Here is a 20,484-nt window from a genome sequence, read left to right as displayed (position 1 = left end):
GTAGGAGACTTGACTCTTTTTTTTTTTTTGAAAAGGATGTCAACCATTGGATTGGATGTATTTGAAAATTTTTAAATGGTTGAGATTTGTAGGTTATATGACCCACAAGGATTGTATTTTTTTTTTTGGTCATGAAAACAAAACAAGGATTGTATTTTTTAAACCTATATATTAATTTTAAAAAAAGTAATTAATTTTGGATTCACATTTAAGAAATGGTGATTTTAGTGTTGCTGGAAAAATTTCAAGAAAGCTCATACGTGCCTTGTTTATTCTCTCTGGATGAAAATCCCAGCAAGCATTTCTTTTGCATATTTTCCCAACAAGCTCACACATTTAGCAATTCTTGGTCTTCACCAACTCAATGATCTTGGAAATTTTCACAAAATAAAAACTGATAAAGGACTCTGATGGGAAATTATGGTGATGGAACGCATTTGGCTTTTTTTTTGGAAAGAAAGTTTTGACTATGCACCGATTGTGGCGTGGAGAAGAAATAAAAAAAAATTGGACCCTGTGCATGTTTAATTTTGGACCTATTTTAAAGAAAATAAAATAAACTAAAATAAAAACAAAACAAAATAAAATAAAAATAAAAATAAAGTAAAAGATTGAAATAGAAATAAAATAAAAACTAATAAAAATAAAAATAAAATAGATAAAAGACTAAAATAAAATATAAAGCGAGCTCGAAAATGAACAAAAAATGAGGTATTTTACCTCTCTGCCAAAATTTCCTTTGAAAAGTCAAAGACTATTCAGGTTCAAAAGACGTATGAATGTAGGATCTTAGGTCAAAAATTGGGGTATGACAAATTTAAATTATTTTTTTAAAAAAAGTGATTTTTATTATAGTAAACAAACGCAAAATAGATTCTGATTTTTCATAAAATCACTAAAAAAATCTCTAAATTATTTTTGTATCATTTTTTGTGGATAAAATATTATTTTGGTATTTTAGACAATTTGTACATGAGACTAAAAGTTGTGTCGTGGTTTAGTGAGGGACAAGAATTTTAGTTTTAGTCTGTCCCTTGCTTTCATGTTTGTCCTGTTCCTGAAACAGTTTTATAAATCAAACATTGTACAATTGAAATTATCATGTCAATGTCCTTCGTTTTTTAGTAAATCAAACACATCCTTAAACAAAGTTTCTTTTTTGTTATCTTTAAATATTAAACAAAATTTGTTACCTATAATAACGTTTCTATGAATATTGATATTATCTTCAACAACAATATTCAAATATATGTCACATAGTATGAATCTAATATTGGTTAAAGCCATAGTTAAAGTCTTAATTTTGATTAAATAAGTTGGAGGAAAGTTAAATTTTTCTTAACTTTTGATTAATGTGATGTTGGAATAATTTTTATTTTGTTTTACAATTATAAAAAAAAAGATGTGTACCATATTTAAAGTTTCAACAATGTTGGTCATGGGAGAGAGATAGAGTGTTTGCAAAACAAATAGAAATTTATTATTATAGAAAAAGAGAGTAACAAACAAATAGAAATTTATTATAGAAAAAGAGAGTGACAAACAATTGTTTGTTATTAGAGAAATATAATATATTAAATTTATTAGAGAGATAACATGTGTGGAAAAAAAATAAAAAATGTATTGGTAGATTAAAATGAAGGTATAATAAGAAAAAAAAGTCCAAAAATCAACTTATTAATTTGACGTTATTATTTTAAGCACTTAAAAAAAATCTATGGAATAGTTGATATGAACTACCTGCGCATTAAATATGTGAGTAAATCGTGTAGATATGAGTTTTCATGTAGAATGTCTCCGTGTAAAACTAACTTCAATTATTTTTGTCTCCGTGTAATTTTTGTGCATGTGCCATAATAACTTCAATTATTTAACTATTATATTTAAACATATTATATTTCTTTATACTCATTCAACACTTTATTTTCTCTTTATCTCTCTCTCTTTCTATCATGTCAACAACAAGTGAGATCACTCCTTTTGGACGGCACTTCAGTGACATAGCAAAACTAATGGTATGGTGACATTACCAATCATAAGCTGACACGTGGCATAGAGTTATTAAAATAAAACAAAAAACAAAATAACCATTTTAAGTGAAAATGAACCAAACGTGTTATCAGCTTTTCTCCTTCTTTCTCTCTTGCCTCTTCAACCCAAAAGCCACCACCACCATGACCACCGGTTTTCATCGCTGTTTGCCGCAATAACCTTCAACCACCACCCTCCACACATTCAATTCAACAAAAAGTACTTTTTTAGTTTATAACTTTACCCTTCTCACTCACTCATTCACTTCCACCACTGTGTCTGTTCTCTTGTGCAGAAACCAAATCACAACAAAAGAAAATGTCAACTTCCTTGCAAACTCAACTCTTCCACCTTAAACCCTTTCATTTTCGCACCCCCTCATCATCAAAACGAACCTCTCTACGATGTTCCGCCACCGTCTCTTCTTCAAAACGTTCCTACAAAATCACTCTCCTTCCCGGCGATGGGATAGGTCTTGAAGTCGTATCCGTCGCTAAAGACATTCTTCTTCTCACTGGATCCCTCCACGCTAGGTACCCAACATTCATTGCTTCCAAATTTTCATTCTTTTTTCAATCGGGTACTCATTTCTCTATTTATCTTTTGTTTTTGAATTAGGGATTAAGCTTGAGTTTCAAGAGACCACCCACATGTATTAAGTAAATAACTTCAGGTGAGGTCCAAACAACAAAATGTTTTAGCAAATTTAATTTCAGATTCTTTGATCCATACCTATAGCCTATAGTTAATAAGTTAATAAGGAATACTCTTTTTATGTACAAACAGGGTGAGACATTGACACACACGTATATATTTGGAAGAAAATTGAAAATGATCCCTAGTCCTACATGACTAATAATACATGTGGGTGCTATTGGAGGGTACTTAACTTATTGGAGTCCTACAATAACCACTCTTTCTGCTGCTAAACAATCTGATGTTGTTCTTCTTGGTGCTATTGGAGGGTACTTAACTTATTTTTCTTATCAATTTCAAAAAAAAATAAATTGTTTTTTTATTTGGTTTGTGTAATTGTTTTGTTTAATATTTTTGCAGATATAAATGGGATAAAAATGAGAAACATTTGAAGCCAGAGACTGGATTGCTTCAGTTATGAGAAGGGCTTCAAGTTTTTGCTAATCTCAGACCAGCGACTGTGATGATACTGATATAAGTTAATTTATGCTTATACTCCAGACCTGTTTCGTCTTTGGCAGTGGTGGGATGAGTTGTCTAGGAATAAGAAGATTCGGAGGTGGGTGTTGAGTCGTTTGAACTTGCCGGTTTGTTTGTATTATGAATGGATATGGAATCCGCAAGCGTGTTTGGTGCGGTAATGGTGTTTTTTGGGTCTGTTAGGTGGGCGATGAGGCTTTGGTATGCTGCTGCTTTGCTATTTTGGCTAGGAGTATATGACAGCCTCATTGCTGTTCTATTTCTTTGCACCTGTTCGCTGCTGGACTGCTTTCTGTGCCTGGTTTTTTCAGCTGCTAGGGGGTTTTTTGGTGCTGTTTTTTCCCTCCCTGCGTGGTGTGGCTGGGTGTTTTTCTTTTTTTAGTTGTGCTGTTATTGCGCTCCTTTTTGTATCTTTGTTTCAGCCGCGAGTTTTTGTGTGTCTCGCACATTCTCGACGTGAATAAAATTTCGCTGTTTCAAAAAAAAAAGAAGTTAATTTCTGCTTTCTCATGCTTTCTCATGGATCAGATTAATAAAACTGGATCAGATTAATTTCTGTGATGAGACTGATATACATATTCACTAAAATTGAAACATGCCTGATACACACATTCACTAAAATTGGAATCAATCAATGGTGCGATGGAAAACATAGCGAATATATTAATAAACACCAAAATCGTACAAGACGTACAAATGGTGCGATGGAAAACACAACGATACAACGAGCCCGCTATAACGGTAACCCAAAAAATCAGAAAAAAAACACAGCCAAGCTGCTCCACTGTCAGCACCAGAAACATGAAAAATTGACTGCATAACCAGCAGCATTACTGACTGCATAACCAGAATTGCTGAAAGGCTTGAGCTGCTTCAATATTTGTTCATTGAATTCAATCAAACTTTTACCAAAAGCATTGTGGGTAAAATACAAAATCATTGTATATTCTATAGACATCAAATCTACTTGAGTTGATAATTACAAAAATTCATATCCAAAATATCAACATGAATATCCAAAATATCTACTTGAGTTGATAATTACAAAAATTCATATCCAAAAATTCATATCCAAAATGTCAACATGAATATCCAAAATAATCAGCTCCATTTCTTTCGATTTAGATCAAAAGTCAATCAAAGTAATGCCTGAATATTTGTAACATCATCAAGAGGTGCCTACATTAATAATAAGAAATAATTAGTATCATGATTGTGTGATAAAAATAATAATTAATATCCAGGATTGTTCCTCATGAAAATGATATGAAATTACCATCAACATAGTTGTGTAACTAACAAACATGTCCTCACGTGCTAGCGGGGGCTCATAAGTTGGAGGCGCGGAACAAGATACTCCATCAACCATTTGAGTTGTTAATTTTATAACCTAAAATGATTATGTAAAACTAAAATAAGTGCAAGTACATGTAAAACTAAAACAAGTAATCTACATAATGACTTATATACCTGTGAATTTCTTTGAGGTGGGGCGCGACTAGTTTGAGCATGTTTACTTGGAGGAGCACTTCTTTTCTTAGGCTGACGCTCAAGGAAACTTTTATGTCGCTTAGTTCCCTTTGGAGGAGCATGTTTCTTGAATCCCTTTGGTTGTATAGCATCAGAACTCACAAATGACGGATGATCACCATCATTTTCTATAGCTTGTGTGCGACATTCCATTGCTTTCTTGAACATTTCGTCTACACTATTATCAAGAAGCATGAGGCAATCTTCACTATACGATGCTACAGTTGCCGCTCTAATGAACTTAGAAACAACTTGCCTGAACATTCGATTTCAAGACAACTTAGGATCTTGTTCAACCTCCTTTCCCCTAAAATCTTGCACAATGCCACAACGGGCTTCTCTTGTCCACCTTCTTAAAATATACTTCTCAGGAATTGCCTTAACATCATTCAATTCAAACACTTTTAATGCATGTGAACAAAGTATGCCAAATGTATCATACATCTTACAACTACAAGTAATGGAAGTTGAAACACGATTAAATGAAACTCTCCAAGATCCTTCATGATTTTCCTTAGTGATGACATATTCACAAAGAGAGTCAGATTCATGTCTAGTTGGTACAGATAAAGTTAAGAATAACTGAAACTCATATTGAAAGAACTCAAATACAGTGTGTGTGTATACCTTTCCCATTTGGATTAGTATTGGTGAAGTTTCATACATTAACCTTGCAAGCTTATGTGAGGACTCATAATCACAACTCAATTCTTTTTCTCTCTTCTCTTCAACAATTCTTTCAAAATGATTGAAGAATTGTAGGATACCCAAATTCGGTTTCAGACAAACTTTGAAGTGAGCATTCAAACTTTCACTAATTTGTGTACTTCGCATGCCAAGTGTCAATGCTTCCTTCATATAACATGCAGCCCATTTTTTTTTAATGGCATAAACTGACTTGATCCAATTATTATCGTGAAGATTATATTCATTAACCAAGTCAAACCAAGCTTTCTCAAAATCTGCTTCAATGTCAATATCATACATGCACTTACTGAAACCTCTTAGCAAAGAACCTCCTTTCTTCATTCCATTTCCAAGATGTTTAATTCCATTCTGCAACAAGTGCCATGTGCATAAACCATGGTGAGTCTCAGGCATCACTTCTTCAATTGCCCTAGACATTGCTTGACTTTGGTCAGTGAAGATCGTCTTTGGTTTTTTGTTGTTGTGTGCTTGTAAGAATGTTTCAAACAACCATTTAAATGATGGAATTGTCTCATCATACATTAGAGCTGCACCAAAAATGATCGTACCTCTATAATGGTTGAAACCAGAAAAAAAAAGCAAGTGGTCTATTGGCATCGTTGGTACAATATGTGGTGTCCAATGAAACAACATCACCAAAATACCCGTAATCCAAAATCATTTTTGCATCACACCAGAACACGTTTGTAATTTGTTCATCTATATCCATCTGATATGCATGAAAGAAGGACGGATTCTCCAACAATTGCTGTTGGAAATACTGTGAAAGATATCCAGCGTCGCCATACACCATGCTTCTTTGTCTTTTTGTAGTGATGTAGTTTCTTACATCCACTTCTGTATATCCAACATTAGCTCTATGCCCTGCATGTGTGCTCATAAGTTGATAAGTTGCCTTCTGCCCTAATCCAGAGTCATCAGCCATATCAATCTCATTTGCTTGTACTTCAGTTATCTTTCTATGTGATCGAAGCATGTGGGTTGTCTCTCGTTTTAGTAGATCATGGTTATGTTTTTCTTTAAACTCATGGATGACCAGCTTTCCATTTTCACGTGAAAGTGTAATTCTTGCTAAGCAATCCGTTCTAGACTCGGCTCTCCGGATTTTTCCTTCATATGCATATTTTTTCTCTTTCTTCCGTAGTCCTTCCTTACAACAAACAAACCTACATGACGATACATCGCCGTGTTTGTTCTTGTTTGTAAAACGTATTCTAACTCCGAAGCCCTCACGAAAACCGTAAGCAAGCCAAAATTGTTCAGCCTCTTCCATAGTATCAAATTTCATTCCAAGTCTTGGCTTCCAATCAACATTTGAAGATGTCATGATTGATTAAACTACCCAAATGAAGGAACCTAACAAGTAAATAAAAGAGGTAAGACATAAAAAAAACAGAAATTTATATCTCTTATAATCCTAATGTATTGCTATTAAACAGAGCATATGTATAAACACAGAGCATTGGTTCAAAAGATTAAACTACTTCAATCCTAAAATAAAACCCTAAATCTCCTAAAACCAAATCCTAATGAATTGAAAGTGGTTCAAAAGATTTGTTTTCTTTCCCTAATCAAGTGTAGTCATTCCCTATTTTAATCTTGATTTTGATTTTGATTTTGGTTTGTTCTCATTACCATAACCATTACAAAAGATGAAAAAAAAGATAAGAAAAAACAAACAAACCTTAAGAAGACAGATTATGAGGTGACGGCATGGCGGAGGTGGTCATTGGTGGTGATCGGCGGCGTACGACGGCGAAAATTAGTGGTGGTTTTGCTTTGAAGTGGAAAGGGAGAAAGCAAAAGCGCGGTAACGTGTTTGTGTTTTGTGAGTCATGTTTGGTTCATTTTCACTTAAAATGGCCATTTTGTTTTTTTGTTTTATTTTAAGACTCTATGCCACATGTCAGCTTATTATTGGTAATGTCACCATACCATTAGTTTTGCTATGTCACTGAAGTGCCGTCCACTCCTTTTTATCTCTCTCAAGGTGTATACACCATATAGATGTACTCAATAATTATTCAACATAGAAACAAAAAATATGATTATGATAGACAGATACCTCATAAATAGGGATACCTATTTAACACCCCACCATTTATTATGGTTGATAGTAGTCGGTCTACAACAGAGCTCCGGTGCCGGTGACTTACAACGGTTGGCCATATCTCCTACCACGATCAATATTTTTTTTTGTGGGATCCTACCACTATCAATATTATTAATTTATAAATAAATAATTTTTGAAATTTTGAATTTTTTAAAATAATAAATTGTCTGTAAGCGCTCTCTTAAGGATGATATGTTAAATAATTTTTTTCGGGTATGAAATGGGTGTCACTCTGTCCACCAAAAATTACCCAAAATCAAATTCAAAAATATCTTCCATAAGAGAGCTTATAGTATGTGTTTGGTTTCAATTTTGATGAATGTGATGAACTTTGTTTTGGTTAAAAATGAAAGTATGAATATTATTTTATTTTGGTAAAAAGATGGAAATGAATGTGATGAACTTTGATTGTTAAATTGCGAGTTAAATAAATGTGATGAACTTTTGTTGTTAAATTTTAGGAAACTACAAACAAATTTTTATTTTTATTTATACAAAATATTTTAATTTTTTTTTTGTTATTCATGGATATCCATTTTTTTTAAAAAAGCGTGGATACTCATAATTACTCGTGAATACTTTAAAATTTGTGGATTACCAGCTTAACAGATACTCACATGGATATAAGATGAACACATGTATCCTATTTATCCATTAGAACAGACACAAATATCATATTATATGTTTAATAACCACTTGCATCCATACATTCAATTTACTTTTATCAAAAATCAATTCTACGAAATCATTTGATTCAAAATCAATTTATATCATCCATAATCAGACATTCATATGCTATTTGTGAAAATTGTGTCTTTTCCCACCCTATGAGTTTCTCTCACGTCCTATGCAGTTCGGATCCGAACGACATAAACACCCCATAAAAACCTTCAAAAACACGTTGTAACATTTCAGATTTTAGAATCCGAATAGGACTCGCGAGAAACTCATAGAGTGAGAAAAATAATTGTTATTTGTGAATTCACTTCAAAAACGACCTTTGACAAATTCAACTACAATATTTGCTTCATCGCAAAGAGCAAATCACTAGCCTCACCCTCCCTAAGACGTTGCCGACGTAAATGCATGAACAAATTGGCTAAGCAGGTTTCTAATCATACAACCAACACGGCTAATTCCTCCAACACTATTAATAATTGCGTTGGATATATTTGTATAATTGAAAACATATTTTACCCTATTTTATCTCTATTTTGCACCCTTCACTTTGAAAGAGTTGAATCTGAAAAACTCGGATAAAAATACCTTTTGTATTATTTTACTAACTGATTCAATTCAAAAGTGTAAAAGTAAATTGGTGCGAAACATGAGAAAATTTTATTTTTGCCAAAAAAAACATGAGACCACTTGCTTGCATACAAAATAAAACACATTAACCGGTATGTCATGACTCATGATGCAATCAGGCTCCAATGTCTTATTCTTCCTAAGTTAACAACCTAAGTATGACAATAATTTAATGTTAAATAATTCATTATCATTAAAGCTAACTTCACTTACCAAAAAAATAAATAAAGCTAACTTGAGTTGTTAGCTATATATTATTGGCCGTCACTTTGTATGGATTGGGACATTGGGTCTGCTTTCTTGAGATGGTTGTCCACGTACCGCAGTCTTTTCTTCCATCAAATCCATTTTTGTGAATAATTAACAACCAATCAAAATCTCTATATATATTGACAAAATTAATTGTAGTGAGTGCCAAAGTATAATTGACAACTAACAAATTCAATTCAAATATATCCTTGAATGGGAGATATTGTCAAGCTTCCTCCTGGGTTTGTCTTCTCTCCAACAGATGAAGAACTTATCCTTCATTTTCTCTATTCTAAGGCTTCTCTTATTCAATCTCATCCAAACTTCATCCCTGATCTAGATCTGTCTCTACTTGTTCCTTGGGAATTAAATGGTACTCCATTTCTTCAATATTTTTAATTGTCGTTTTAAGATTATTTATACGTACCAAATTTTACTACTTTCGATGAGATTGATTATATTTATCTAGATTATTTTTATTTATTCTTTATTTCAAAAGAAAGAAAGAAAAAAAAAAAAAAGACCAGGATTAGAACTTATACTACATTTTCACTAAAAAATTTAATATATTGAATATATGGACCATATCTCTTATGTTATGTATCATTCATTTGATTCAATTATCCAAAATCACATACACACAGCTAGAGAAAGATTAAGCGACATATAATTAACCAATACACATGTCCAATGCATGAATATTCGATGAATGAACTTCATATTTAAATTCTTATTTAACATGTACAGATAAGGCATTGTGCGGTGGAAATGATGAATACTATTTCTTCGCCAAAGTGAAGGAAAATAAATCCAGTACCGAAAATGGATATTGGGAGGAAATTGGTGTTACAGTACCAATATTTTCAGGCACTGACCAGAAAGTGGGAATGAAGAAGTACCTGTTATTCCACATTGGCGAATTAGCACAAAGTTCTGAAACAAGTTGGGTAATGCAAGAATATCATATTTGCTCCTCTGGATTTGATCAAAGTACTGTTTCATATCATGGTGATAAAGTGGTAAGTGACATTATTTATTTTGACAATAAGCTAATAAAATGATGATGCATTGATATCTAGCTAATTAAAAATTATTTTCTCCCTAGTTAGCTATCTATATTTTAATTAATTGAATGGTGCATCATGCATGGCATGACAGGGTGAAAATTGGAGCGAATGGGTTTTATGCAGAGTCTATGAGATTGATAAGAACATGTATCCTCAAGAAGGTGTAAATCACTACAACAGCGATGATGATGACAGTGGAACTGATCTTTCATGGCAAGACCAAGTTTTTCTGTCTTTGGAGTTGGATGATGACATATGTATGCATTAGGATTTGAGCACAACTATATTTGTACTTTCTTTAATTTGCATGTGATGATGGTAATAAAATTGCTTGTCATTACCTATTGTTTCAAAAGCCAGGGAGGGTGAACTTGCAATATGGAAACTTGTTTCAAATGCCATCATATAAAAAGAAACATTGTCTCAAAGACATGAAGGTTAATGCACTTATGTGGTTACAACTAATATTAATCCACACTATGTCCCACCTTCCAAGCATTTCATCTAATTTAGACCCCAGTCCTATATACCATAATTATTAAATTAAATCCTTTAAATTTTCCTTTCCTCCGGATATCACTCATAGAAGCTGTAAATATTGGAGATTCCCACCCATCATATTTTCTCTTACATATTTTCAACTTCAAATGTACCACCCTTCAAAAAATTTGAAACTTCGAAGAAGAAACCGTTGATTTAAAGCACAATACATGTAATCACAAAACAAAGGTATCATATATTATAATATTGGACATTCGTAAGAATTATGGTGACCCACTGTAATTTTATAAAACTATAGAATGTAACTTTTAAAAACTCACGATGAATTGCTGTGATACCAAACATTAACTATTTTTTTTGTTACACACCAAACATACACTATGTATGTACTAATTTTAATTTGATGGTAAGTGAATAAATTTATAGAATAAATTGTTAATAAAATTGTTAAATATAAGAACTAATTTAACAATTTAATAGAGTCGGAGACCTTTTTAAAATATTTACAATTTAAAAAAAAAAGTTTACTACAAAGATTGATTAGTGGTTTAATCCAACAAAAATTAGTTAGTACTAATCCTTATCCTTATTTATGACATGGAAGTGAGTTGAGTTCCATGTAGACTTACCACGTATGCATTTGACAACATTTGAAGTCTATCTCGTATCATACCTCAATTTGGAAGACATTTTTGTCTATTAGCAGCAAATTTCTTGGTTGATACAATAGATTAGCCAATAATAATGACAAAATTAAGTAGCATTTTGAGTGTTTAACTCCATCACGCAATAATCACTTTTCATCTCATTATTTTCATTTTGTTGAATTTGGCGTGAGAGCTTGAACACGATGATGAGAAAATCCACCACCATTCTCACTTGCTTCAAATCCAACTTTAACAACTTCTTCTTATCTTCCACTCGTCGGAAACCTAATTTCACCACCCACCACCCACGCCGCTTTAACTCCACCACTGCTCATAACCCCATTCACGATCAGGCCATTGATTTCCCCGGTGGAAATGTCAAATTCATACCTCAAATGAATTTTTTATCTGAATCACAACAACACAGAGTTCCTTGTTACCGTGTTCTTGATGATAATGGTGAACCAATTTTCGGGACTGATTTTGCTCAGGTTTGCACTTACTTCACCACCTTCACTTTCATTTCATTCATCTGTGAAAATTAGTATCTTAGAAATTGATGCTGTTTAGGTTAGTGAGGATGTTGCTGTTAAAATGTACAATGACATGGTTGCACTTCAAACTATGGACACTATCTTCTATGAAGCACAAAGACAAGGAAGAATCTCATTTTATGTAACTACAAATGGAGAAGAAGCTATCAACATTGCATCAGCTGCAGCTCTTTCCATGGACGATGTTATTTTCCCGCAGGTTGATCAAAATTATATTTTGTATAAGCTATTTCGATAGCAAAAGATAAAACAAGGTTAAATTGTTTTTGTATAAGCTATAAGTTGTTTTCATAAGATATCTTAGAGAATTTATGAAAATAAGCTAAAACAGTTTATGATTCATAAGTTGTTTTTATAAGTTCTCCTAAACAGCCTCGCAAAATTTATGTAAGTAGATAAGCTCAAACAAGTCAATACAAACAGGTGTATGTACAATGTTGTCAAATAGTGGCTATAACACTACAATGTAGCTAAATTTTAACAAAATGCTGTTATTCCGCGCCACAATATGCTTAGTATGTATATAGTGTTGTCAAATAGCAGGCATATCACCTCAATGTAGTGAAATTTAACAGTTATTTTCAGCAATCCACAATTGACAACCTTGCATTACAATATGAGAAATGCAACAAAAATCTATGAAAAAAATTCATACTTTCATTGGGATTTTTTTTTTTTTTTTAATTTGTCTAAATTTTGCTAAAAAGTTAGCGAACCAGAAATGATCTTACAGAAGATATTATTGATTGTGTGCAGTATAGGGAACAAGGAGTCTTGTTATGGCGTGGTTTCACTCTGCAAGAATTCGCAAATCAGTGTTTTTCAAATAAGTTTGATAATGGGAAAGGAAGGCAGATGCCAGCCCATTATGGGTCCAACAAGCACAATTACATGAATGTAGCTTCAACTGTTGCGTAAGTATTGAAAAAGTTTGATGTACAAGACTTTGATGTATGATATTGATAATATTGTTATTACTACTAATATTTTTGTTGGTGTTGCTGCTGCTGTTTTTCCCAACAATTTTGAAATTGAAAGTTACAAAATGCAAAATCTACTTTGATCTGTAGTACGCAAATTCCCCATGCTGTTGGAGCTGCATATTCTTTAAAGATGGACAAAAAGGATGCATGTGCCGTAACATATTTCGGAGATGGTGGTTCAAGTGAGGTAAATTTTACAATTTCCATAAAAGCAGACTCGCTTCTCCCCTTATTGAATGGAAATTTCTGTGCTATTTAAACATGTCATGGATTGAGAGTTTTGCTCTTAAAATTTTGAAGGAGTTTAGGTTATACTGTATCACTCTCGGCTAAAACTTTTAAACTTAATATCGTTTTTTGGTTTAGGAGAGTTGCATAGAATTTTTGTTAGGAAAAAAAAATTTGCAGTTATCCCATCCCATTAAATAAGTGTGTGATAGAATGCTTTTGTTTTCAACAGTAAATTATTATCAAGGATCCTCGATATGTTAAGATTTTTTTTCTTTTGCTTTTTATATTGTAATAGATTGAGTTATGAGCTATGACAGGGAGATTTCCATGCCGGATTAAATTTTGCAGCGGTAATGGAGGCCCCAGTTATTTTTATATGCCGGAATAATGGATGGGCTATAAGTACCCCTACATCAGATCAGTTTCGAAGTAATTTATCGGTTCCTTCTATTTCAATTATTTTCTTACTGTCTACATCTTTAGCATTGTCTTGCAATATCTAACGATATATTGTGCTGGTGTTCCTGTTTATACATAGGTGACGGTATTGTTGTGAAAGGACAGGCTTATGGAGTCCGTAGCATTCGTGTAGATGGGAATGATGCTCTGGCCATTTATAGTGCTGTTCAAGCTGCTCGTCAAATGGCAGTTAGCGAAGAGAGACCAATTCTAATAGAAGTAAAATGATAACCTTTGAAGTCAAATCTTTGGACATGTTTAAAAGAAAAATGGCAGTATGCTGGTATACAGTCTCATATTGAAGCATGTTAACGGCAGACCAATGTTGTATCTGTTTCTTCTGTTTTTGCAGGCTCTTACATATAGAGTAGGACACCACTCCACATCAGATGACTCTACCAAGTATCGTCCCGCCAACGAGATAGAATGGTGGAGATTGTCACGTGATCCTGTAGCGAGATTTAGAAAGTGGATAGAAAGGAATGGTTGGTGGAATGACATGGCTGAGTCTGAGCTTAGGAACAGTTTGAGACAACAGGTAACTAACTATCTTTTCCCTGAAAAATCATTTGGTTGATACTAGATACCCTAGTTCTGTTTCAAATATATTCCATGAATTTGTAATCGTCGCTGAAAGTGTTCTTCCTATACTAATGCAATTGACACAGGTATGGGGTATCTGATTACTTGGTATACTGCACCTTAAAATATTTCGTAGCAAAAAATTTGCGGTTTTATAATCATAATTTTCTTGAATTTGATTTAGGATGATCCATAAAAGCATTGTTAAATATTTATTCTAACTCAAATTTCCTGTTACAGCTTCTACAGACCATTCAAGTTGCTGAGAGTGTAGAAAAACCTCCACTTGCAGACATGTTTAGTGATGTATATGATGTTCCTCCATCCAATCTCCATGAACAGGAGAAATGGCTGAAGGAGACGGTCAAAAACCATCCACATGTTTACCCAACAAATATTTCCATATAGTTTAAGCACAATATCTAGTTTGAAGATACTGGAAAATTATCTTCAAACTTGGATCTTTCTTTGTGTATTATAAATTGGAGAATATAGTTTAATAATGAGAGGTGTGTGACATGATGATAGGGTACCAAAAAAAAAAAAAAAGGTGTGACATTCATATTCTCAAATAAATTACTTCTAGTTATGAATTTTTTTTTACACTAGCATTTAAGTTTTTTGTTTTGTTTTTGAGAAGGTAGCATTTAAGTTAATACATAAAAATAAATGTTGCATTAACTTCAGCATCCAAAAGAAAATTACATTTCATTTTTTTTTTCTTTTCCAATTTTAGTAACATAAGAATTGCGTTGTTTTGACACAAATTTGAGGTCAAAATTTGACAATAAATTAGATGGTTGATACAATTTAAATATTAAGTTGATTATGTTGCGTAATGAATATAACAAGGTGTCACAATTCATAACTATCAGTTGAACGCAATTAACCGCAATTTTGAACATCATTATAATGATTTTTCATGTGCTCAAATATACATATATCCATTAACTATCCAATTTGTGCTTAAAATATACGATTTTCAAGTGTACAAATATACATGATATTCATCATCCATGATTTGTAGTCAGATATACAACCATTGTTAATGTTTTTTAAAATTGTGATTAACTATATTTAATCCTTTTTTTGTTATGATTAATTACATTTAGTTAATGGTTAATGAGTTGTGATACTTTTTATATTTATTGACAATCAATTGATTTTTTTTTTTTTGAAGAAATCAATTGAAATGAATTAACAACATATTTAAACTTTGTTAACTATAAGCAACTTCGTTAACTATTTAATTTGTTGTCAAATGTCAAAATATATTTTCTTAACATAAAAACGACTCTTAATTTCTCATTGAAAAATTCCAACAATAGTTTGAGCTAAAGCTGCGAAGTGCCATGATTCGGAATTCTACCGAAGAATCCATATGCATAAACTGCCAATTTTGTAATTGATAGTGTTTTGAACAATTAAGAGATTAAATTCATATAATATTGAGAGTTCAAAATTCTTCAGAAGATCATAAGAATCATTCTCACATCCTTAACATATGCTCTTTTTAAATTCATTAGTCAATTTGGATTGCACAAATTCATTCACAGACATACACATGTCCATTTTCAACTAATAATCACTCACATAAACATGAAATCACAATCTTTCTTAAAATAGATTCCCTTCCCTCTGCACAACATAGGCCATAGAATTTAACTAGAATTCCCACTTGGAGTGGAAAACCATCAAAACAAAACCAAACCTTCTTTTCTCTCTACCTTCCTCTAATTTCTAATTTTTGTCAAACAAAGCAAAAACGAAAAATAGTCCTTTTTTCTTCTTACATTATTTTCCCTCCTTATCATCCATCTGCAATATTTGTCCAAGAACTGGACTTCAACCATATTCTTTCAAATTTAGTTTTTTTTTCTCTTTCTCTTTGTACAAAGCTCAATAACATGTAATGTGATATTGTCTGTTATATGCTGCTAGTGCCTTGTTAATGCAAATTTGACACATGAAAGATTCCTCTCTTAGGATTGGATATAACAGGACGTGAAAGTTATATAGCAATAGAGGATTAACAACGGAAAAAATATGGCCGATAAAAGGAACAAAACATCAGATGATTATATAGTGTGTTATGCACCAGCCATGATAACAACGAATGGAATATGGCAAGGAGATAGCCCTTTGGAATTTTCTCTGCCACTTTTCATCTTACAATTAACCTTAGTTGTTGCAGCCACCCGCATATTTGTCTTTGTTCTCAAGCCCTTTCGCCAGCCACGTGTCATAGCCGAAATTCTGGTTAGTTGTTTTATTTTCAAACACAAAAAAAACTGTGATCATCTCATAATGCTGATAGATGTGATGTGACATTTATCTTCGGTGCAGGGAGGAGTAATGTTAGGTCCTTCGGTGCTAGGAAAAAGCGAAACATTTGCCAATGCAGTTTTCCCTCTAAGAAGTGTGATGGTGATTGAAACAATGGCGAATGTTGGTCTTCTTTATTTTCTTTTCTTGGTTGGTGTGGAGATGGACATAACGGTTTTGCGCAGCGTAGGCAAAAAGGCAGTGGCTGCAGCAGTTGCCGGCATGGTTTTGCCTTTCATCCTTGGCGGTGCTTTCATCTTCTTTTTGAAAAGAGAAAGCCACTGTGACACGAACCGAGGAACTTATGTTCTGTTCCTCGGTGTCGCTCTTTCTGTCACTGCATTTCCTGTTCTAGCTAGGATCCTCGCCGAACTAAAACTCATCAACACGGATATAGGAAAGCTTGCTCTTTCAGCTGCACTCATTAGTGATGTGTGTGCTTGGATTCTCTTGGCTTTAGCCATTGCAATGGCTGAGAACCAAGCAACTTCTTTCGCTTCCCTTTGGGTTCTATTGTCTGCCGCAGCGTTTGTCGCCATTTGTATTTACGCTGTTAGACCCGCAGCTTCATGGATAGTTCGGAAAACACCCGAGGGTGAATCTTTCAGTGAGTTTTATATATCTCTTATATTAGCCGGAGTCATGGTCTCCGGTTTCATCACTGATGCTATTGGAACTCATTCTGTTTTCGGAGCTTTTGTGTTCGGTTTGGCAATTCCGAATGGACCGCTTGGTGTTTCTCTGGTAGAAAAGCTTGAGGATTTTGTTTCAGGACTTTTGTTACCTCTCTTTTTTGCCATTAGTGGGTTAAAAACCAATATAGGACTCATTAAAGGGTCTTTTACTTGGGTTATTCTTATTATTGTCATTTTTCTTGCTTGCATTGGCAAAATTGTTGGAACTCTAGCTGTTGCAATCTTTTATCAAATGCCGATTCGTGAAGGTGCTACCCTTGGCTTACTCATGAACACAAAAGGACTAGTTGAAATGATTGTGCTCAATGTTGGAAAGGACCAAAAGGTGCAAATACAATACTACTATTGATTGTTATTTGTGGTTTGCTTATTCCTCTCAATGACTCATTTTGATAAAAAAAAAATAAAAAATTATTGTTACAGGTTTTCGATGAAGAATCATTTGCAGTTATGGTGATCATAACAGTCATAATGACTGGAATAATTGTACCTGCTGTATCAATAATTTATAGACCATCAAGGAGAAACATATATTACAAAAGAAGAACAATTCAGATATCAAAACCAGATGCAGAATTTAAAGTACTAGTATGTGTCCATAGTCCTCGAAACGTGCCAACAATGATCAGCCTCCTTGAAACCTCGAATCCAACAAAGAGGTCACCGATATGCGCCTATGTGCTCCATTTGGTCGAACTCTGCGGCCGTACATCTGCAATGCTTATTGTTCACAACACAAATAAACCAGAACATCAAGCCCTCAACCGAACGGAAGCTCAATCCGACCATATAATCAGCGCCTTTAAAAATTACGAGAAACACTCTTCGTTTGTCACGGTCCAGCCCTTGTCAGCAGTTTCCCCTTACTCCACAATGCACGAAGATATATGCAATTTAGCAGAAGACAAACGCGTATCTCTAATAATCGTTCCATTTCATAAACAACAAACAGTCGATGGTGCAATGGAAGCAACAAACATGGCATTTCGAACCATCAACCAAAATGTACTAGCAAATGCACCTTGCTCAGTCGGAATTCTAGTCGATAGAGGCTTAAGCGGTTCAAACCGGTTAACCTCAGATCAAGTATCACACCATGTAGCAGTGATGTTTTTTGGTGGACCAGATGACAGAGAAGCATTATGCTATGCATGGAGAATGTTGGAACATAGCGGTACAAGCCTAACAATAATGCGCTTCGTCCCAGGCGAAAGAGTAAGTGAACCGGTTCAACAACAACATAGACTCAGTTCAGATGAACCAAGTGTTTTAACAGTTGAAACAGATATAGAAAAACAACTTGATGATAAACTAATGAATGAGTTTAGAACAAAATATGGAAATGATGATTCAGTTGATTATTTTGAGAAGGTAGTTAACAATGGAGAGGAAACAGTAGCAGCAATAAGAGCAATGGATGATATTCATGATCTTTTTATAGTTGGAAGAGGTCAAGGAATGATATCACCATTGACAGCAGGACTCACTGATTGGAGTGAGTGTCCTGAGATGGGTGCAATTGGTGATTTATTAGCATCTTCAGATTTCGCAGCAAGTGCTTCAGTTTTGGTAGTTCAACAACATGTTGGGATAGGATCAAATGGTGATGGATTAGAAACACCAAATGGTGGTGAAGAATATAATAATAGTACTACTGACACAGATCACCATTCTACATCATCAAGGGGACACACTGTTTTTAATACAGAACGAACTAGTCCTCATACTTTATAACAAAATATATATAGACCTTTCTTTTTCTTTTTGCTTTTAATGCATCATAGATTTTTGTATTATGCCTTCTGGTGCAGTTACTTTTTTGCATATAAGTTGTAAGTTGTTATAAGAAATGTACATACGTACAGTTACATTCTTGTATCTCTCTTACTTTTTATTTTCTACGACTTACTCACATTTCAACATAAAAATCAAAAGAAGTCGTTTTTACATTAAAATTTTAATGTCAAAGTATAATTTATCTATTCTATACTTGTTCTTGCTTATTATGATGGCATGAATGTGAAGGGAACTTTACATAAATCCAAATGGCTAGATAGGAGCTGAGAACTACTGAAGAAGAAGTATCAGAAAAATGTATCACTACTGATAGCACAAGAAATGCTATAAGTAGGAACATGGTACATCAATGAATCCATTTACAAACATCATCATTCTAACACCAAAACATATCACTTGTATAGTTTAACTAACTTTTACATATAATAACATGAAAAACACCATTATACAGTCCTTCATAATAAGGAAACCACTCTCATGATCAATATCATATCTAGAATTTTTCAAAAAAAAAATTGTATCTAGGAGGTTGTGCTTAAGGTTTAGGAGTAGATGCAATACTAGCAATTATTGACTTGATTAAGCACATGTTGCTCAATAATATGGCTTGAAACACAACATGAAACTACTTCTTTTCCACCCACATGGGCCAAAACAGCATTTTAATTTGGGCTTAATTAGCACAGTTCTGAGAACACTCCTTTTCCTACTCTATTGATTTCTTGCGCGTCCTATGGAGTTTGGATTGTATGATCCGAACGGCATAAATACTCTATAAAAACCTTCAAAGCACGTTAAAACATTTCGGATTGAGTTTGAATAGGACATGCGAGAAACTCATAAAGTGGAAAAAGTAACGACCCTTCCGAGACTTTGGATTTTGTGTTCAAGTATAAATTGCTTTGTTGCTTGTGGAGCTTGTAGGGGAAGTGCGAGCTTCATGATCAAGAGAGGCTAGTTCTTCAAAGAAAATTGTAATACTCGACTTAGTCTCTCAAGAAAATAATAATCCTATGATAATTTTCATATGATGCATTTTATTTTAAATTTTAATATGATGCATTTCATTGTTGAGAAATTAACATAAAGACAAAAATAATCTTTCAAAGATGGGTTAATATGTGTTTACCCCCCTGTAATTTGGGCGAGTTCCGGTTTTCCCCCTGTAAAAAATTTTGTTAAAATTCAGACCCTGTAATTTGAAGATTCCGTCGAAAACCCCCCTGGTCGAATCTGGCACACGCCAGGTGCTGATGTGGCGTGCCACGTCACCTTTTTATGATGACGTGACACGCTGACTGTATAATTATTTTATTTTTTATATTGTACACGTGGCATTGTTTATTTTTGTATTAAAAAAATATTATTTTAATTAAAAAAATATTATTTTAATTTAAAAAATATTTTTTCTAATTAAAAAATTATTTTTTAAAAAAAAATTCTAAAAAAAACGGAAAAAAATTTTAACAAAAAAAAAAAGAAAAAATACCGAAAAAATTAATAAAAATGAAAAAAAAATCTGGAAAAT

General features: G+C 33.3%; 4 protein-coding genes, 1 long non-coding RNA gene and 1 pseudogene across 5 annotated transcripts; 4 read left to right on the top strand and 2 right to left on the bottom strand.

Moving 5' to 3' along the window:
* Window positions 1-2,032: 2,032 nt before the first annotated feature.
* LOC146941718 (uncharacterized) lies at window positions 2,033-3,687 on the top strand. Its single transcript, XR_015033531.1, has 4 exons — window positions 2,033-2,564; window positions 2,650-2,704; window positions 2,818-2,996; window positions 3,088-3,687. It is a non-coding gene; the product is annotated as an uncharacterized LOC146941718 (long non-coding RNA).
* Window positions 3,688-4,414: 727 nt separating this feature from the next.
* Window positions 4,415-5,194, bottom strand: LOC146941717 (uncharacterized). Its single transcript, XM_085749980.1, has 2 exons — window positions 4,678-5,194; window positions 4,415-4,597 (listed from the first exon to the last, which is right to left on the bottom strand). The coding sequence occupies exons 1-2, from the start codon at window positions 4,999-5,001 to the stop codon at window positions 4,415-4,417; spliced, it is 507 nt and encodes a 168-aa protein (XP_085606106.1). The 5' UTR covers window positions 5,002-5,194.
* Window positions 5,195-5,551: 357 nt separating this feature from the next.
* LOC146941716 (protein FAR1-RELATED SEQUENCE 5-like) lies at window positions 5,552-6,772 on the bottom strand (annotated as a pseudogene).
* A 2,507-nt stretch (window positions 6,773-9,279) lies between these two features.
* On the top strand, window positions 9,280-10,647 carry LOC146941715 (NAC domain-containing protein 104-like). The gene is made up of 3 exons (XM_085755525.1): window positions 9,280-9,488; window positions 9,863-10,134; window positions 10,274-10,647. The coding sequence occupies exons 1-3, from the start codon at window positions 9,329-9,331 to the stop codon at window positions 10,448-10,450; spliced, it is 609 nt and encodes a 202-aa protein (XP_085611651.1). The 5' UTR covers window positions 9,280-9,328; the 3' UTR covers window positions 10,451-10,647.
* Window positions 10,648-11,485: 838 nt separating this feature from the next.
* Window positions 11,486-14,732, top strand: LOC146941714 (thiamine diphosphate-binding fold (THDP-binding) superfamily protein). The gene is made up of 8 exons (XM_085755524.1): window positions 11,486-11,821; window positions 11,901-12,083; window positions 12,641-12,798; window positions 12,955-13,054; window positions 13,416-13,527; window positions 13,637-13,776; window positions 13,910-14,095; window positions 14,380-14,732. The coding sequence occupies exons 1-8, from the start codon at window positions 11,534-11,536 to the stop codon at window positions 14,545-14,547; spliced, it is 1,335 nt and encodes a 444-aa protein (XP_085611650.1). The 5' UTR covers window positions 11,486-11,533; the 3' UTR covers window positions 14,548-14,732.
* On the top strand, window positions 14,380-19,037 carry LOC146941713 (cation/H(+) antiporter 15-like). The gene is made up of 3 exons (XM_085755523.1): window positions 14,380-16,398; window positions 16,486-17,484; window positions 17,583-19,037. Exons 1-3 carry the CDS (start codon window positions 16,186-16,188, stop codon window positions 18,891-18,893), a joined length of 2,523 nt encoding a protein of 840 aa, XP_085611649.1. The 5' UTR covers window positions 14,380-16,185; the 3' UTR covers window positions 18,894-19,037.
* Window positions 19,038-20,484: the final 1,447 nt, after the last annotated feature.

The sequence above is a fragment of the Medicago sativa genome, chromosome 3 (assembly GCF_051527215.1).
Source record: "Medicago sativa cultivar Bolivia chromosome 3, Bolivia_mono, whole genome shotgun sequence".
Classification (NCBI taxonomy): domain Eukaryota; kingdom Viridiplantae; phylum Streptophyta; class Magnoliopsida; order Fabales; family Fabaceae; genus Medicago; species Medicago sativa.
This window is presented reverse-complemented; position numbering and strand designations above follow the sequence as displayed.

What these genes read in the sequence shown, in the direction of transcription:
- LOC146941717 (XM_085749980.1), bottom strand. Translation starts at nt 5,001, where the DNA reads ATGTTCAGGCAAGTTGTTTCTAAGTTCATTAGAGCGGCAACTGTAGCA. An exon ending in CACCTCAAAGAAATTCACAG is followed by an intron (nt 4,598 to 4,677) that starts GTATATAAGTCA and finishes TAATCATTTTAG; the next exon opens with GTTATAAAATTAACAACTCA.
- LOC146941715 (XM_085755525.1), top strand. Translation starts at nt 9,329, where the DNA reads ATGGGAGATATTGTCAAGCTTCCTCCTGGGTTTGTCTTCTCTCCAACA. An exon ending in TGTTCCTTGGGAATTAAATG is followed by an intron (nt 9,489 to 9,862) that starts GTACTCCATTTC and finishes TAACATGTACAG; the next exon opens with ATAAGGCATTGTGCGGTGGA. An exon ending in CATATCATGGTGATAAAGTG is followed by an intron (nt 10,135 to 10,273) that starts GTAAGTGACATT and finishes ATGGCATGACAG; the next exon opens with GGTGAAAATTGGAGCGAATG.
- LOC146941714 (XM_085755524.1), top strand. Translation starts at nt 11,534, where the DNA reads ATGATGAGAAAATCCACCACCATTCTCACTTGCTTCAAATCCAACTTT. An exon ending in TCGGGACTGATTTTGCTCAG is followed by an intron (nt 11,822 to 11,900) that starts GTTTGCACTTAC and finishes GATGCTGTTTAG; the next exon opens with GTTAGTGAGGATGTTGCTGT. An exon ending in GAGATGGTGGTTCAAGTGAG is followed by an intron (nt 13,055 to 13,415) that starts GTAAATTTTACA and finishes GAGCTATGACAG; the next exon opens with GGAGATTTCCATGCCGGATT.
- LOC146941713 (XM_085755523.1), top strand. Translation starts at nt 16,186, where the DNA reads ATGGCCGATAAAAGGAACAAAACATCAGATGATTATATAGTGTGTTAT. An exon ending in GTGTCATAGCCGAAATTCTG is followed by an intron (nt 16,399 to 16,485) that starts GTTAGTTGTTTT and finishes TCTTCGGTGCAG; the next exon opens with GGAGGAGTAATGTTAGGTCC. An exon ending in ATGTTGGAAAGGACCAAAAG is followed by an intron (nt 17,485 to 17,582) that starts GTGCAAATACAA and finishes TTATTGTTACAG; the next exon opens with GTTTTCGATGAAGAATCATT.